Raw genomic sequence first — 17,478 nt, forward strand, 5'->3', positions numbered from 1 at the left:
TTTATTGGTCAGTTTTGTATATCCCTTCTTTTTTATTAATCAGTTTTTTACCTTGAGCACGTGATATATATATAGTTTCTCTTTAATTTTTTCTCGGATAGTCTTTCACTGTTAAACTTTTTCAAATCTATATAAGGTCGTTCTTAGAATTATTAAAATATTTTTTATATAGTACATAATCAACCAAATTCTTTTATATGACATAAATATAATATTAAAAAGTAATTTATACTATTATATTTTCTATATTAAATAATTAATTAAATTTTCGAAAACATATTTTTAATATGATTAAATTAGAAAGCAAAAATATACTTTATTTATGACTAAAATTATATCAAAATATTGAAATGTTTTCTTATATAATATTTAATCTACTAAAACTAAATTCTATATAATGAATTTTTTTGTAAAGCAAACTTATTGGTATAGAAAGAAATTCACCCATACATTTTTTAGAGAAGCAACTAATACAAATTTTTTTGATAAAATATAAACTGTACATCATAGAGCTAATATTTTATGCAACAAAACAACATGACTGAGAATATAAAAATTGATGTATAAACAGCAAAACAAAAAAGAGATAGAGGATCACGTGGGATGTAAATAAACTGGCCAATAAGAAAGAAGAGACATAGAAAGAGACACAATAAGGAGACAGAGGATCCAGACTCCTCTCTTACACTGCTTATTTTCCAAAAACTTTATTCACTTACCAATTATCTAATTTAAGCAAGCAGTCACTTCTTTTAATTTGTCTAGACGGCCTTAATATACCGGGTTTCAACGATTTGAATTCAACCAATTTTTAATTTTTAGAGTCAAGTAAATACAAATATTCAAAAACAAACAACATCGATCTCTTTTGTTCTTTCCCATTTTTATAATTCCCTGACAATGATAGCTTGCATTCTTAATTCTTCTTCCTTCTCGATAACCTTCTCTCCCTTGACTTTTTGAGATATGGGTCCCACGCACCACATCACCCAGCCGTACATTTTAATCTCTACGGTGTTCAGAGATCCCTATATTTTATAAATTTATTGTACATAAGACTATAGTTTAGTTTCCACATGAACAGTCACCTTCTCTTGTACACTTGCTATATTTTAATATGTATAGTTATGTTGTATATAATATAGTTTCGCTCTGTATTATCTATATGCCAGAGGAGAGATTTCATTATAGAATCTGGAGCAGGTCAGGGAGCTACCCTATTGGTAAGTTTCATGAATTGCTTAGATCATGTTGTTATTTTGTGTTTTTAGATTTTTTGTTTCATGGGGTTGTTTATTTTGTTAATTTGATTAATGGGTATTTTTTAGTTTTTTAATTTATCATTATGCTTGATGGTGGTTATAGCTTGTTTATACATGCAATGATCTTTGTTTATTTAGTAGGTTGGTTGTATGATTGTTAGTATTGTTTGTGTGTGTTGAGGATCAGCGTTTGTTGAGATCAAATTACAGCAGATTGTGTTGGTAGGGATCTTAATTTTGATTGCATAAAGATTGGGGTTTTGTTGTTTGTGATAAATTGATTTGAGCATTAAAATATATGGTTTTTGTCTGAACTTGAAGGTTTGTTTGACTTTTGGTATGGTGGTGGTTGGTGATCTTGGATTTTGGTATTTGTCGATTTGAAGGTGTGTCATGTTTGCTGATGCTGTATTATATTCGTTGCCATGGATTTGAGAATATTGGTCATGTGGTGGAGTTCTTGACCTTTTGGTGAAGGGTAAAATACTTGGTGGTTTGCTTATACTCCGGAGGATTAAGAATGGAGGAACAGAATTCGTGGATACGGAGGACGAAATATTCTCATAGTGTCTACCAACGTTCGGGCTCTGCAAGACCGGATCCAGGTTCTTTCCATCATTCTAGTCAATTTTTGGGTGTCAGATCAAGAGTTGTGCCTGGTTCTCATCTGCAACCAATAGAGTCTAGTGTTTCCGAGGTTCAGAAAAGTCTTGAAATGAACAAGCATTCTAGTCAATTTTCAGGTGTCAGGTCAAGAGTTGTGCCTGGTTCTCTTCTGCAATCAATAGAGTCTAGTGTTTCTGAGGTTCAGAAAAGTCTTGAAATGAACAAGATCAAGGCTGTATCACCTCATGTTAGCCCTCCCCAAACAGCTTTCGAAGATAAATTTGATCAGAACAAATTGTCAACTGAAACTCTTGGAACTGATTCTCCTTCACAACAATCAGGTTCTGGTGCTCCTCAGCTTCGACGTAGTTCTGGAAGAAGCAAGTTCAGGGCTGTATCTCCTATTACTCAGACCAAAATTCCCCGGACATTTAAGGAAGCAAGATCCAATAGCAAGAGATTCTCAACTCCACAGCCAGTAAGACGAGCTACTGAAAAGGGAGTTCTAGCCAAGTTCTTGCACAAAGATTCGTGTGAGAAGAGGGCTCCTATCTATATGTCAAGCACCAACATTGGGGAGCTTGGGCACTTCGCTGCAATGAATATAAATGATAAGAAAAAGGGCCGGAAGGAGTCAACATGGACAAAGTACTTTGATCATGCTGGGGGACGGGTCACTGCTATTGAATCAGCTGATGAGTGGATGGTGGATCTTTCTAAGCTATTTCTTGGGCTTAAATTTGATCATGGGGCATATAGTCAACTGCATCACGGAATCTACAAGGACGAACCTGTAGCTGTAAAAATTATTAAAGTACCAGATGGTGATGAAAATGGAGATCTTGGAGCTAAACTAGAGAAGCAATATACAAGAGAAGCAACCCTCTTGTCTCGTTTACACCACCAAAATGTCATAAAGGTGACAACTTTTCTATACATGTCTTTACTGCTTTATACATACAAAACCTATGGAAATGCTTCACTTGCATAACTATAATCAATATCTGCATAATATAACAACTGCTTTTAAAGAAACGAACTATCTGCCGTGAAATAGTTAGTTTTAGCAATGAATTATCTATCTAGTTATATCATCAATTGTGTACAGATCCTGCTTTTTTTTAATCTATGAGAATAGATGTCCTTTCAATGCTAATTATTGTTCCAAGTATATGCGAGTTATTCAATTCACATAATGGTTTTGCTCAATTAGTCAATTGGTCTTATGTGGCTCACTGAGACACTGACTGTCGACAATAGTGTTTTAGCTTTAGCATGTCCAGAATAAGTTTTATTTTTGTCACATACGGTAAAAATCTACTGGGTTGAAGTATACATATCTATGCACAAGCTACTGAACATATCTGACAGTGGCATCCACACTTGGGTTACATATTCACATTAATCCAGCTCTTTTAACATTTTCTCCAACTTTTTCTATGGGTAACACAGTTTGTGGCAGCATGCAAAAAACCACCAGTCTTCTGCATCATCACAGAATATCTCTCTGATGGTTCTTTGAGGGCATACCTGCGCAAGCGCGAGCAGAAACCTCTCTCATTGGGAAAACTAAATTCAATGGCTCTTGATATTGCTCGAGGGATGGAATTTATTCACTCACAAGGCATAATTCATAGGGACCTCAAACCTGAAAATATACTTATCAATCAAGATTTTCAGCTGAAAATTGCTGATTTTGGAATAGCTTGTGACGAGGCAAATTGTGATTCTCTGACTGATGATCCTGGCACTTATCGCTGGATGGCCCCTGAGATGCTCAAATGCAAATATTATGACAAAAAGGTAGACACTTACAGCTTTGGATTAATATTGTGGGAGATGGTAACTGGAAGCTTACCTTACAAGGATATGACCCCCAGCCAAGCTGCTTTTGCTGTTTTAAACAAGGTAATATCTTGAGCTGTATATCCATAACTTGCATAGGAACTGAGATCTTAAATTCTTGTGTTATGTGTACATCTCTTGTTTATGTAATTTTGTATATTGAAAATCATCACAGTTGCATGTTTTCAAGTATTAATTAGCTTTCATTTGTCTAACTAATTATCTCCTGCCACACTCCCTCTGATCAAGTGTTATATAGGGTGTTTTTTATGGACAAAATTGTAGCTAAATGCTTTACCCAGGACTTAACTGGCGATGCTTGCTAATTGCTTAAAAGTAATAAAAAGTAGGTGGGCGGAACAGTAAATTTAAAATATTAAGTGAGCAAGTTATATAGATCATCCATGATCTTTTCAAAATCATTTGGTAGTAGTCGGTTATCCATGTGATCTTGATCATAATCTTTTCTTTGCTTCTAGAGTCGTGTTCTATGTTTCTCTGTGAATCTGTTTGATTCTCTGTGGGATGGGGTAAATATCTAGTTGTTGTCCTTCATCTATACTGGTCTGTTTTTTGTTTTTTTTTGTACCTGCTTCTATGATCAACTCGTGGATGATGTTATAACTCTGTGATTCTGACTTTCAAATATTGATAATGTTATCTTTGCGTACTCAGATGAATGCCCACATCCTTTGGGACTTCCTCAAGTTTGGGTTCATCATTTGTTTTATCTTATGCTATTTACCATCACTCCATCAGTATAAATTTCGATGAGCCTGATGGTTGATGAGGCTAATTATCCTTCACAAATGTTATACACTCAGGATAGTTTTTGTTATCCTCAGTCTGTGGCAGTGCACAGTGAAAATCATTCTTGCTAGTATTATTCTCTTCTTTCCTGTTTTTCTGTTTGTCTTCTTTAGATAGCACCTTTTTGCTATATATCTTCTCCTAGTAAATGGTCCAAGCTTTAGTGTATTGTACAAAACCTAATTTCAGTTTTCACTCTCTCAGAATTTAAGACCAATGATCCCCGAGGACTGCCCCCCTAACATGGGAGCATTGATTGAGCAATGTTGGTCCTTGAGACCAGATAAGAGGCCGGAGTTCTGGCAGGTTGTTAAGGTACTAGAGCAGTTCGAGTCTTCACTTGCACGTGATGGAACCCTAAATATGGTACCAAACGCAATATGCCAAGATCTTAAAAAGGGGCTTCTTTATCGGATGCAAAAGCTTGCCCCTGTGCGTCCAAATTCTCTACCAATGCCCAAGCCTAGATTTGCATAAATTTTCATCTTGGTTATCTTGATCACATTGTGACATTCAAGATCTCATTTTCGTGTTGTATTTTTCTTAAACTTGTCAGCAGGTGTGAATTACCATATTATAGGAATGCATTCATGTTAATTTTCTGTAGAAATAATCATCATATTCAGGACAAGTTATACCTTGGCCAAATCTTTTTTTGGAAACGCAGAATTTGCATTAGATCATCAAAGCGTCATACATAATGCTCTCCTACACCAACCGTGGAGACAAAAAATCAATAAAGCTATTAACCTCGCAAGCAACTATAGCTAACAAGTGGGCTACTTTGTTAGCTTGCTTTCTAATAAAATAAACGAGACAGAAATGTCCGGGCGACCCTTATCAGTGAACGACTCTCCTGTAGTAAATTGCCTGCTTCAAGAAGGTTCTCCGTGTCCTTGCAGATTGTTTGCAGAGTAAGCATGGAATCACATTCTATCATTACATTCTCTGTTCCTAGCTCCATCACCCACTTTATAGCCTCTAAAACACCACGAGCCTCTGCTTCAAACACTGAAAACTCTCCTTCCTGACACATACACCAAGCTCCGCAGAATCCTCCCTCATGGTCTCGTAAGATCAATACAAGTGAATAATTAGACCTGCTGATGCGTCTACATTAACCTTAAATTGATTTGCCTCTGGAGCTCTCCGTTGCCTTGCATCACTGATCAGTCTCTGAGCTCTTGCATTTGCATTTCTACCTTTTGAAATCCGGGGCATTCGCAATTTTCTTGCATGAATGTGAGTGTCTTTACTATGTCGCAACTCGCAAGAACTTCATAATATGTTTCGGGACATCATGACTACAGACAAAATTATGCTGCCATTCATTTCTAGCTCGCTAGATTGTTAAAGTATGCAGTCATTTATAAACATACAAATACCATATTATCAAACAATTATTTGATTTTTACCAATTTTTATTGAACAACATAATAATTTTTGATGATATTTTCGAGACAAACAGTTAGTGAGTAACACAATACTTTTCTTTTCGGTTGGACTATTTATCCTTCCTACTAAAAAAAATTTGAAAGTCAAAAATTCAAGAAAAAGAAAAAGGTTTTCATAAGTTTTTTAATCCTTAACATTGGAAAAATGAATAACTACATAATAAATTTTTATTATATACATTACTCTTATATAATAAATAAATTTTAGTAAAATTTTAACTAGTTTGACCAAAAGCCAAATAAGACAACTATCAGCGAGTACGTGTAAATACTTTAAATATATTAAAAAATTAAAAAAATAATTAATAAGTATATTCAGTTACCATAAACTATCCAGTGAATTCTCAAAACAGCCACAGTTGAGACGCCAAAAGAAACAAGAAAAAAAGAGCAAGCGTTGAGACTTGAGAGTTGAGTTCAGAGACGAAAAAGGAAAGAAACGAAGCGGGCCCTGCCGGAAATGTCGAAAGAGCTGGAGCCAGATGTTACTGGTAAGTCGAATTCGTCTGGCGTATAATATAATCATGTATACACCTTGAAGCTATTGTCATACTTGATCCTTATGATTTCATGTTGTTAAATCATTATTATCGTTATTGTTTTTATACGCGCCCGTAGTCTTGTTTTCGACAAGGTTCGAACCTTCGACATCCCATAAAATGATTCAGGTTAGTTGAGGGTATATGATTCACCCAAATCAACACTCATACAAGGCATTTAGCTTAGTTTTCAAATTTTAGGAGTGGTTTTATCAAGAAATCAGCATCTTGTATTGTCAATTGTACATAAGAATTGTATGATTCAGATAGGCAGACAATATGTATAAAATAAATACGTAATCAGGTTTATTATTCAAACTATCAAAATTGCCGAGTCTTTTCAAGTATTTGTGATTTGCCTAACTACTGACGGACTGACACTTTGAAATTAATTGAGTCTTTATTAGGGACACCAGTTGATCAGTTGTATATATGAAAAATATTATTCTCACTTGAATGTCATGCAATGCAGGGTGGGATGTCTCACTATGGCGAAGATTTCACATGAACACGTATATTTGTTGTGTGTCTGTGTGTGGTGCGTGGGTGAATTTGGTGGATGCTGGAATGAAATGAAACAAAGGGTGCCGTTGAAGTAGAAAGATTAGTGATGAATAATAGGCTTCAGGGGTAACAGACCTCTGTAAGCTGTCGGTGATAACTTCATTGACTCTCATCACTCAAATCTTTTCACCATGTCAGGCAGCAATTGGGTAAAACCATCCTCTTCTTTAATTCAGTAAAATGAAATTAGTAGTTATATAGTATTTTCATAATATTCCCTGCTTATGTTAATTTGTGGCAAATTCTTAGAAGATTGATTTCTTATTCCGTTTGCATTTTAGGGTCAATTTAGTGTTTCATAGTTACATTTCTGTTCTAAATTTTAAGATACATATCAGGCATTTCCATAATTGCAACAAAATCAACCTATTAACAAAATCTTCCTATTAATCAACTAAATTAACTAAAATGGGTAGCTCCAAATAGAGAGATTTGAACTAGCTGGATAGAACCAAGCCATGTATTTTAGAGTTTAACAAAAGAGAAACCTGGAAAGCCTAATTCAAGATCATACAAGTGCTACAAACTTATTTTTTGATTCGCATACGAAATGTTAATAGAACCCCATTAAATCTGGATTTAATATATTAAAACAAAAGTCAAATCCAAGAACTCGGGCTTAAAAAAAACTTTTGTAACCAAATATCTTGAAAATTTTGCAACTCTACGGACACAGTGAAATTAACTATAATCTGTGGGTTTTGTAGCTCATACGCTCTCTCTTACCAAGTTATTCTATAAACTTACATAATCTTTTAAGAGAACCTTTGCTAAATTTGAAATTACTTAAGAATGCTCAGCTTCTTAGAGTAAGTCCAGTACAATGTTATTATACTTGCATCTATCACTATAATTTGGCATCAAATCCAAAAAAAACTCAACTCCAAAGGGGTTTCATATTTGGATGCAGATATACATAAATGCATCCTTGCTACATCATCAATAACTATAATTGAGAGGAAGAGTTAAACAATTATTGCATTGTACATCCCCAAATATCAAAAGCATATTAAATTGGGTAGCTAAATCCGAAATTAGTTTTTAAACTAGCATTGGAGTGCAACTTTTATTTCAACACCAAAAAACACAAAACCACTTTTTTCATACTCTCCGTTTCATTGGTAGATTTCCTGTAAATTTTCCACTTCCTATATAGTGAAGTGTGAAAGTGTTCTAAGATAAGGATTTGAAAGATTAGTGGTTCTAAAAGAAATAATCTTTGTTGTTAAGGTGTGAGAGGAGATATATTGTTGGTAATTGTTGATTAATTAATGTTCAAAAAACGTGTTAATTACAAATATTGTGTATTTATAAATAATTGTGTTCTTATTGTCTAAGAACGTTTTGAGTCCACTTAAAAAAATTGTCATCCAATTTGGGCTTCATAATTTACTAAAAGGGACTATTGCAGCATAGGATGGATATAATCGCGTTGTGACTTGCCATTCTATATCCTAGGAATTTTATTTCCATATGTTTTTTAATTGTGAATTTTATTGTGGTTTCGTCGACAACTCGGTTGTATTGGGAGTGCTGTTGGAATCTTGGCTGTTACCTTTCTCAACCATTTACCTTTTATTGCTATTTCCAATTTGAATTAGGAGTCTGAATGTCTGATATTTATTTTTTTGATATCCGTTTACTGCTTGTAAAAGACTACTCATTTTATACGTTTTAGTTTGCTCCTATGACTAAATTTATATATTAAATTAGTTTATTGTTTTATTGTTTAAGAAAATTACAGGATGTATACAACAAAGTGAGAGTGGGAGAGACGGTTTTTTTTTGTACGTAGGACCAATAGAAGGCCGCTTATTCTCTATTTATGTTGAGGCAATATTTGTTTATTGCAAAAGTAAACATAGATACACATTTTTAGGAGAAAAGAAATGAAAGGTAAAAAGGGGGCAGCTATCCCGCCGGAAACGGTGAAGATGAAAACCCTAGAGTGTGAGGTGTTGAGAGGAAGCTTGTCGCCGTCGAATACAAGAAAGTTTAAATTGAGCACCAGGCATCGGGAGGGTAACCAACCTCTCTACGGCATTTCTTACAACTTCCTTGACTCTCATCTCTTCGATCTCTTTGCTACTGTCGGCGGCAATCGGGTTGGTACCCCCATTCCTTCAGTTTGTCTATCTTATGTCCCTGATTTTTATAGTGTAAAAATTGAATTTTGTCATTTTTCGTTTCGCCTTAGATTAGTTTGTGGATTTCTTTCTGAATATGATTTCTTTCACATTATTATGTAATTTATGTTTATATTTTTTATCTGTTTTGCTGCTGTTGTAATTCATACACCAAGGTCTTCTACACATATCATATTGTTTTAGAAAAAATTCAGTATATGGTTGTACTCTTACTAGAGCGAAGTTCCCTAGAACAACTCCGCTCAGAGATTGAGAGGTTAAAACAAAATGTATAACCTAGAGTGAAATCGACAACTAGAGGAGAGAGAAAGAGGTAGGACTCACGAACTCAAAAATCAAAACTCGTGCCTAAGTGCCAACTACATCTCAGCGAATTGACCAGTTATACAACTGGTTTTGTTAGCTACGTCAAGTTGTCAACATATTCAACGCCTACTTTTGTGAACTTACTTTCAAAACGTATACTTATTAATGATGACAGTTCATTACTCTCCATGCTTGTAGCCTGATGTCCAGTATTGTCTCAACTTTATACCCATTATTGTGAACCTAGCAAATCAGGTTTTTTTTGGCAAAGCTGAGGTGCCAGCAAGTCCCAACCGAAGTTGGGATTCTCCAAGTGTAGCTCTACTGTTATATCTCTCTTGTTTTTGTTCCTTACTTGCAAAAGGGATTTGGGAAGGGGACTTAAAATACCTATGGGATACATAATGATCTACTCTTAGGGGTAGCTGCTTCTTTTTTGGTTTTTTCGTGCTTATATAGGCATGTTTGATCAAATTATTATTGTTGGAGTGTTATCATTTGCTTATTCTATTCATCTTAACAGGTGAATGTTTACCAATGCCTTGAAGAAGGTCGTATCGCTCTTCTCCAGTCTTATGTCGATGATGATGTAAGTAGATATGTATAAAATGACCGACCTTGTATAGCATATCTGTGTTTGTGTGTTTAGTGCATGCATCGGATTTTGTATTAGCACCAAAAGTTCTGAAAACCAACTCAATTTGTTGCGTAGGTGAACGAGTCCTTTTACACAGTAACCTGGTCATGTAACCTTCAAGGGAAACCATTATTGGTGGCTGGAGGAGTCAATGGTGTAATTCGAGTCATTGATGTTGGAAATGAGAAGATACACAAGGTATGCACCTCTATAGTTTCTCGTAATTATTTAGTTATTCATGTGTGAAAGAAGCCTGTAACTGCTACACGTTACACCCAGTGGCGGAGCCAGCCCATGCTCTTAGTGGGAGTCAAAAATTTTTGAAATAAAAATATATAATATCCAATTTAAAATGGCTTATATTCACCTAATAATTATAATAATTATTATATATATAACTCTTGACATGTTAGATTGGAAAGTCGAAAGATAAGTGTTATTAAAATATAAAAAAATGAACAAATTTTACACCTAAATTATTGGGCCAGTACGAGTACGACAGTTGTTATGATGATAGATTATAAATTCTAGTTAAATAGTTACACCTTACAGCAAAACATATATACATATGGAAATAGTAGACATTGCCACTGCTGAGAACAAAATTCATAAAAATATGTATAACAGTGTCTTAAATATGATCTCACTTTATTAATTAACATTTAAATTTAAAAGTGTATAGTATTAAGTACTCAACTCATCATACATCGCCATATTATGTCTCATGCAGCCCAGTTTTTGCATCTGGTCCATTTTAGTATGGCGCTATTTGATTATGCCTGAATATGCATCTTTTCGGCTCTTCTACACTTTTACCGAATGAAATCACATGAACAAGCACTCAAGGATTCCATGTAACTACTAAATTTTTTTATAAATCCTAGCCGGGTCCTGTCACCCCGCCTGCCACTGTTTACACCTACCAGCATCACCATAAATATCTAAAATCTTTAAAGGGATTGAACAATTTAAACCTTTATGATAACGTTTGAAATTTGTTTGATTTTTAGTAATTTAAGGTATCAAGATATCAACTTACGACTCCCTACAAAAGTGATTCCTCATTCCCATGATAATTCCAGATCTCACAACAAAAGATTGATGGGGACTCTTTTTTGGGACTAACCTAGTATTAAGCACATAGTAAAAACAGGGTGTCAATCTGTTTTGTTTGGACTCTGGACATGGTAAAGTGATTTCTATCTACCATATTTTCGTTCCCAGAGGGAGTTTATTTTCCGGGGGGGGGGGGGGGGGGGGATGGTACATATGCAAAACTAACAGTTCTTTGTTTCTGCACATTTATCTGAAAAGCACACAAAGAATTTTTATGTCTTTCATTAATTAGAAAATCACATTTCATGGCACTTTCCCCTTGCTTGACATGCTTATGCAAACTCTTGCTCCAATGCAGTCCATCGTCGGTCATGGTTACTCAATAAATGAAATCAGGACCCAGATGTTAGAACCATCGCTTGTACTTTCTGCCAGCAAAGTAAGCACTGCGACCTTTTACTTTTATGTCCTGTACCTTATACATTCTTCTGTAGCCATGCTTATAATTTATATCATGTCTACTTCGGAATAGGATGAATCTGTTCGTCTATGGAATGTCCAGACTGGAGTATGCATTTTAATATTTGCTGGAGCTGGAGGGCATCGAAATGAAGTCTTGAGTGCGGTATTATAGGAATTGCGACTTCTAATACATTTGAAATTCACTACACTATCCTTAATGTTAATTGATAGATTTTCTTTTGAGATATCACCTGAAATGGTTTGGTATAAATCTTTCAGGACTTTCACCCTTCAGATAAATATCGCATATCAAGCTGTGGTATGGACAATACTGTCAAAATCTGGTCAATGGAAGGTAAGTTAATTTTTTATGGTTTATCATTTTCATATCTTAATGTGATAGACTATATAACGTGGTAGTACTGAGAATTCTCTATTGTACATTTATATATATGTAGGCTTGTGTTCATCAAACTCTACCAAAGTGATTTATGTATGTGTTTTTTTGTGTGTCTGTGCACACACGCAGAGCAATGTAGAACTCAGGGTATGCCACGGTGTAACCCGAGATTTACATAGTTCGACGTTGCCTAGTTGTAAATAGGTTTGGTTGGTCCCAAGCCCTTTCCCTATTGGATAGGTTTTGGTTTTGAATCCCTCAATGAACTTTTTTTTTTTTGAGATGCATTTTAATATACTGCCTCCACCACTGTGTGTGTTTTGTGAGGTATTTATGGGTTGCAACAATTGCAATGAAATTAGGGCATGTTTGTCTGGTCTTTTTTGATAAATATAAGGACTTATTTCGGGGAGAAATTTTATATTTATATAACATTTTTTAGTATAACATATTTTGTCGAACTATTAGAATTAACGTTTACACTGTTAAACTGCATCTTCACTGGAAAGAACTTATATAAACTTTTTGTCCAGGAAAAATTATTGCATAGTCATCATTATCTAATTTTATCATCATAATACTCAGATAATATTTTCACACCTCCCTGATTAGCTACTTATGTTGTGTTTGGTTGGGGTGAATGAATTTGGAAGGAATGGAATGAGATTTGAACTAGGGTTGCGTTCACTTGGATGGAATGGAATAAGGAGAGAATGAAATTAAAAATTATAAAGAAGTTTTACGGAGAAAGAAGAGAGTATGAGTCTATGAGAAAATAGTGACTATACATAAGTGAGTCTAAATTTTCTATGATGAAGATTGTAAGGAAACATGATGTTGAAGTGGAATGAGTATTCCTCCCAAAACATGTGGGTTAGATTTCTAGTTCAAATATTTTGGAATGGAATGAATTAAGGAATGAAAATGTGTAGACGTTTTCTCTAATCATTCCCAATTGAGAGTACAAATTTCATTCCATTCCATCAAAGTGAACACAACCTAAATTATGGACGAATTTTCGAAAATTTCATTCCTTCCCTCATTTCAATTTTTGGATCCTAAACTAGAGCTCAAACACACCAATTTAAGAAGGAATGCTTCTCTCACCAATACCCACTTTCTTCTTAATTTCCATTTTAAAAATTTTGCACAGTCGTTTTTTTTTTTCCAAAAATTGCATTCTCCCAAACCAAACACAACATTAATAATAAATTGAAATTTATGCCCTTGTCAATTGTTCAATTCCATTTTAATGTCCCGTTATATTCTGCACAATCATTAAAGGTGCATTATAAACCAAATTTGATTATGAAAAAAAGTCAAACTTTGATCTTAATATCTGTACATGTTCTCCCCTATATATTATCAGGGTATTTCAAACTTGAGATGTGATATTCAACTATTTATTGATGGTAAAAATGGAGATCGAAAATAGTTTTAAACAGAATTTATGATATAAAGATGATATCTGTACCTTCCAGAAAAAGAAGGAAAATGGCCAGTAGGGCACAGAGAGATAAATACCCAAGATAGTTGCTGAGGATTTAGAGTATAGGAGAGTGGAAGATAATGAAAACCTGAGTTTCTTTGAAATAGGAGTTCATTGAATTTCTAATGTGTGTGTGTGTGTGTAGAGACACAAGATTTTCTTTTTATCACCACATGATTTTTTTGTTGTTCCTTTTGTTTCTCGAAACAAAATATTTAGCCACAATGTAAATATTGAATAAGTAAATTACCTAAACATATGTTTTTCGTTCGTGTATCTATAGATTACATCTCTGCCAACAAGGCTTCCAGTCAAATTTTTTGTAGTCAGTTGATGTTGGCGGTAGTTACATGTTTGTCATGTTTATATGCATTACGCAATTTGCATTCCTTACATAAATTGATAATGTTAAGCACAAGCATATTTGAGACCTAATTGATGGGACTTAAGGTACTCTTCTAACTTCGAAATAAATTTGAAGTGTTGGTTTAGAAGTAGGCCTGCTTGAATAGATAATGATCGTAGATAAACACAACCTCCGACATATTATGGTTCATTCAATTAATGGTACTACTAAGTTCAGTTCTTCATACTTTTTTCATTGCGAATGTATCATCATGCAGATTATTGGACTAATGTCGAAAAATCTTTCGCATGGACTGACCTACCATCAAAGTTCCCTACAAAATTTGTGCAGTATCCGGTATGTGGCTCTCATCATCTTCTTTCTTCCCTGATCCAATTATATTCGTCTAGAAATTTGCCAAAAAGGATCTGAGGTTCTACTTTCATTCCAGCTGTTTATGGCTAAAGTCCATACAAACTATGTTGACTGCAATAGGTGGCTTGGCGATTTTATCCTGTCCAAGGTGCAGTTGTACTTAATGCACCTCTGATTAACAGTTCCCTGCTCTAGGTATCAAACAGTGTTATTAAGAACTTTTTACATGTTATTCCAGAGTGTTCAGAATGAAATGGTGTTATGGGAGCCAATAATCAAAGATCAGCCACCAGGGGAGGTTAGACTTTTATGACTGTCAATTCTCATGCTTTAGAGATAAATATATGCATGTGCATCTCTTCATCTTTTCTTTGCTGTTATTGACTCCTAATCAAGTGCATCTCTCTGATCTGACCTTCTAACGTGTTACTTCTTTTATCCAAACAAGAATATATAATTAAAGAACTTTGTTTCTCGTTGAGTTTTTGTAGGGTTCTGCTGATGTGCTCCAAAAGTACCCTGTTCCAGAATGTGACATGTGGTTTATCAAGTTCTCTTGTGATTTCCATTACAAAGCTGCTGCTATAGGTAATACCAATACAACTTTTGAAGCCCTTCCATTCTGACATACGCTATTTTATAGTGAAAATGTCACTTTCATCATTTGATAATGTATACGAGATCGCCTTAAAAACTTGGCAATTTTCACCATCATTGATAAAGTAACCTGTGTGCCAGGAAATAAAGAAGGAAAGATTTTTGTTTGGGATTTGCAGTCTAGCCCTCCTGTTCTCATCACAAGGTTTTGTTGTTTTTTTTTTGTCATAGTTCTCATCACAAGCTTTATTTGTAAAATTTTGTAGTCTTTTTAATGAAGCACACGGTAGAAGAGAACTCTTTAGGCAGGCAATAAATTTTGATATCTGATATCATACTTCTTATTTTATTGTCAGGTTGTGTCATGGAACAAAATCAACTATTAGGCAGACTGCAATGTCCTACGATGGAAAGTAAGTGACATGCAGCAGCTTCCCTTCACTTACATTCCAGACTTTAAGCAAGACTTCACATGTTAATTGTCTGCACTTTTTTAATCTCAGAACTATCCTTAGCTGCTCTGATGATGGATATATTTGTCGTTGGGATGAGGATACAACTTCCTAGGCTCCCTAGCATTGAGTTTGCTAGAACTATATGCTCATCGTGTTTCGTTGGAGATCACCCTCTTTTGCATTTGTTGACAGAGAGCATTGCACTAGTTTACTTGATCAAAATTGAATTTATAATCCCGTGTTTTTGGAACAGAACAAAGATTTTACCTTGCGCAGAAGTCTGTTTAAACATGTTGGCTAATTATATTTCTTTACTTTTACAAGCTTTGTTTGTAGTCAAAATTTCTTGAATTAAATAGATAAATTAGATGAATCGGGAGGGACAGTTTCGAAAAACTTTCGAGACCCTGAGTTAATCTTCTGGCTCGTTGTGGTAAAACTTTTCATATCTGATCCTGTGAGATACTGAGGCAGGAGGCTACTTGGCTGGTAATTAATGCCAACAATCTCCCAGCTTTGTGTAAGAGTAAAACCTATTACGGGGCCAATTTAATCTTTGATCAAAATGTGTATTTTGTCAACACCCTGGCAATATCACGTCGAACTGTTTCAGGATCAGCCTCTCACCAACTCAGCTTACTTGTCTTCAGGTATAATAGAAGTGATTAGACATTTACTAGAAAATGAGTGGGCTTGTTCATTTCCAAACAGCCGCCGAGTCACTCTGGTCCAAAACGTTCCCTCTTTCCCTCCCTCCTCCAGAGTCGAGCCTTTGTCAACTTATGCATAGAGCGTGTTTGTCCCGGCTTAAAGCTGGGACTTAAAGCTGTTTCCAGCTTTAAGCTGAAAAATGTCTGTTTGTGCAATAAGTTAAAAGCCGGTTTAAGCCAAAAGCTGACTTAGAGGCCGAAGTTAGCTGGAGGTTCTTTTTTCAGTGACTTAATTTTTTTAAACTTTTTCTTTGATAAAAATTACCCATAAGTCATAAGTTATTCATAAATCACTTATATTTTTATTTTTATATTTTTAATAACTTATAAGTCATTCATAAGTCAAAATTACCTAAACAGATATTTTAAGCTGTCAACTTATCAGATAAATTGCGTTAAGTCATAAGCCACGTTAAGTCTTAATCATCTCCCGTTAAGCTCCGGATATCTTTACTGCTTAAACAAAAAAGACAAAAGGTTTTGATTTAAATAGATTTTTAAAAAAAATCTTAAAGGTTTTTTAAAAATTTGAAGAGTTCCTTCTTCTGTCTAAGTACCCATCCATTTCTTTTCTCTTTTTTCTAATTCATATAGTTTAATTAAATATAAAATGTAAAAAGGATTATAGATAGTATTTCCTCACCTTTAAATATAGGTCGCTTGATTTTTTAAGACATATTTCTAAGTTTTTTGACCGCATAACTAGAATCATTATTTTTATATATTCTATTCGAATCATAATATTAATATATTTTTATTTAAATTTTGTCTTAAAGAATAATGATTTTAACCGTACGGTTAAAATGCTGTATTTCAAAATAAAAAATTCATATACTAATATTTTAAAAATTATATATTTTTATGTTATATTTAAAAATCAAGAGGAAGACCCCTAAAGAGTCTTTTCGTATTTGAAATTGTGGCTCTCAAATATAAACAGAGCAGGAATGTCAAACAAAGACAAATTATTGCTAACATTATATGAGATACTCAATTAAGTACTTAAACTTAAAAATAAAAAAGTTAGGATAAAAATACTTGAACAAATTATATGTACACTAAGTTAGTCTCGTTTATTAATAAATCTAACTAAAATTTGATTTAATTATTGACGGGTTGAGTCGGTCAAAATTAAAAATAATTTGAATATGTTTTATTGAATTATGAACATTCTACCCGATCAAAGAAGTCGAATGATTTAAACTTTTAGTCACGTAATCATGAATTATATAATAAATTTTAATTTATCATAAATAAATATATATATATATATATATATATAATTGATGTAAAATCTGTACACTACACTTTGTAATAATTAATTTAATAATTATTAATGATAAAATAACTACGATAATAAAATCCAACTAATATATTCCATATTAAATTATTAATTAATTAAGGCGAAAACCGTACGC

General features: G+C 34.0%; 2 protein-coding genes across 7 annotated transcripts; both read left to right on the plus strand.

Annotated features, from left to right (window-relative positions):
- The first annotated feature begins 1,065 nt into the window (after nucleotides 1–1,065).
- LOC108208572 (serine/threonine/tyrosine-protein kinase HT1) lies at nucleotides 1,066–5,185 on the plus strand. 2 transcript variants are annotated; one of them, XM_017379101.2, is made up of 4 exons: nucleotides 1,066–1,223; nucleotides 1,584–2,787; nucleotides 3,321–3,776; nucleotides 4,728–5,185. In XM_017379101.2, exons 2-4 carry the CDS (start codon nucleotides 1,783–1,785, stop codon nucleotides 4,998–5,000), a joined length of 1,734 nt encoding a protein of 577 aa, XP_017234590.1. In that variant the 5' UTR covers nucleotides 1,066–1,223; nucleotides 1,584–1,782; the 3' UTR covers nucleotides 5,001–5,185. The 2 variants fall into 2 exon arrangements, with proteins under 2 accessions (XP_017234590.1, XP_017234591.1); XM_017379102.2 differs by having other exon boundaries at nucleotides 1,069–1,223; nucleotides 1,649–2,787.
- Nucleotides 5,186–6,314: 1,129 nt separating this feature from the next.
- On the plus strand, nucleotides 6,315–15,673 carry LOC108208574 (polycomb group protein FIE1). Of its 5 annotated transcripts, none has more exons than XM_017379104.2 (15): nucleotides 6,315–6,468; nucleotides 6,989–7,229; nucleotides 8,815–9,185; nucleotides 10,057–10,122; nucleotides 10,246–10,368; nucleotides 11,585–11,665; nucleotides 11,759–11,851; nucleotides 11,968–12,043; nucleotides 14,201–14,280; nucleotides 14,375–14,446; nucleotides 14,537–14,596; nucleotides 14,790–14,886; nucleotides 15,037–15,100; nucleotides 15,252–15,308; nucleotides 15,399–15,673. In XM_017379104.2, the coding sequence occupies exons 3-15, from the start codon at nucleotides 8,970–8,972 to the stop codon at nucleotides 15,460–15,462; spliced, it is 1,149 nt and encodes a 382-aa protein (XP_017234593.1). In that variant the 5' UTR covers nucleotides 6,315–6,468; nucleotides 6,989–7,229; nucleotides 8,815–8,969; the 3' UTR covers nucleotides 15,463–15,673. The 5 variants fall into 5 exon arrangements, with proteins under 5 accessions (XP_017234593.1, XP_017234594.1, XP_017234595.1 ...); XM_017379105.2 differs by having other exon boundaries at nucleotides 8,825–9,185; XM_017379106.2 differs by having other exon boundaries at nucleotides 8,960–9,185.
- Nucleotides 15,674–17,478: the final 1,805 nt, after the last annotated feature.

Source organism: Daucus carota, chromosome 2 (genome assembly GCF_001625215.2).
Source record: "Daucus carota subsp. sativus chromosome 2, DH1 v3.0, whole genome shotgun sequence".
Classification (NCBI taxonomy): Eukaryota; Viridiplantae; Streptophyta; class Magnoliopsida; order Apiales; family Apiaceae; genus Daucus; species Daucus carota.

Excerpts from the sequence above, each read along its gene's own strand:
- LOC108208572 (XM_017379101.2), top strand. The coding sequence starts at position 1,783 with ATGGAGGAACAGAATTCGTGGATACGGAGGACGAAATATTCTCATAGT. Across the intron at positions 2,788-3,320 it reads ACCACCAAAATGTCATAAAG|TTTGTGGCAGCATGCAAAAA; the intron begins GTGACAACTTTT and ends TGGGTAACACAG. Across the intron at positions 3,777-4,727 it reads CTTTTGCTGTTTTAAACAAG|AATTTAAGACCAATGATCCC; the intron begins GTAATATCTTGA and ends TCACTCTCTCAG.
- LOC108208574 (XM_017379104.2), top strand. The coding sequence starts at position 8,970 with ATGAAAGGTAAAAAGGGGGCAGCTATCCCGCCGGAAACGGTGAAGATG. Across the intron at positions 14,597-14,789 it reads AAGATCAGCCACCAGGGGAG|GGTTCTGCTGATGTGCTCCA; the intron begins GTTAGACTTTTA and ends GAGTTTTTGTAG. Across the intron at positions 15,309-15,398 it reads GCAATGTCCTACGATGGAAA|AACTATCCTTAGCTGCTCTG; the intron begins GTAAGTGACATG and ends TTTTAATCTCAG.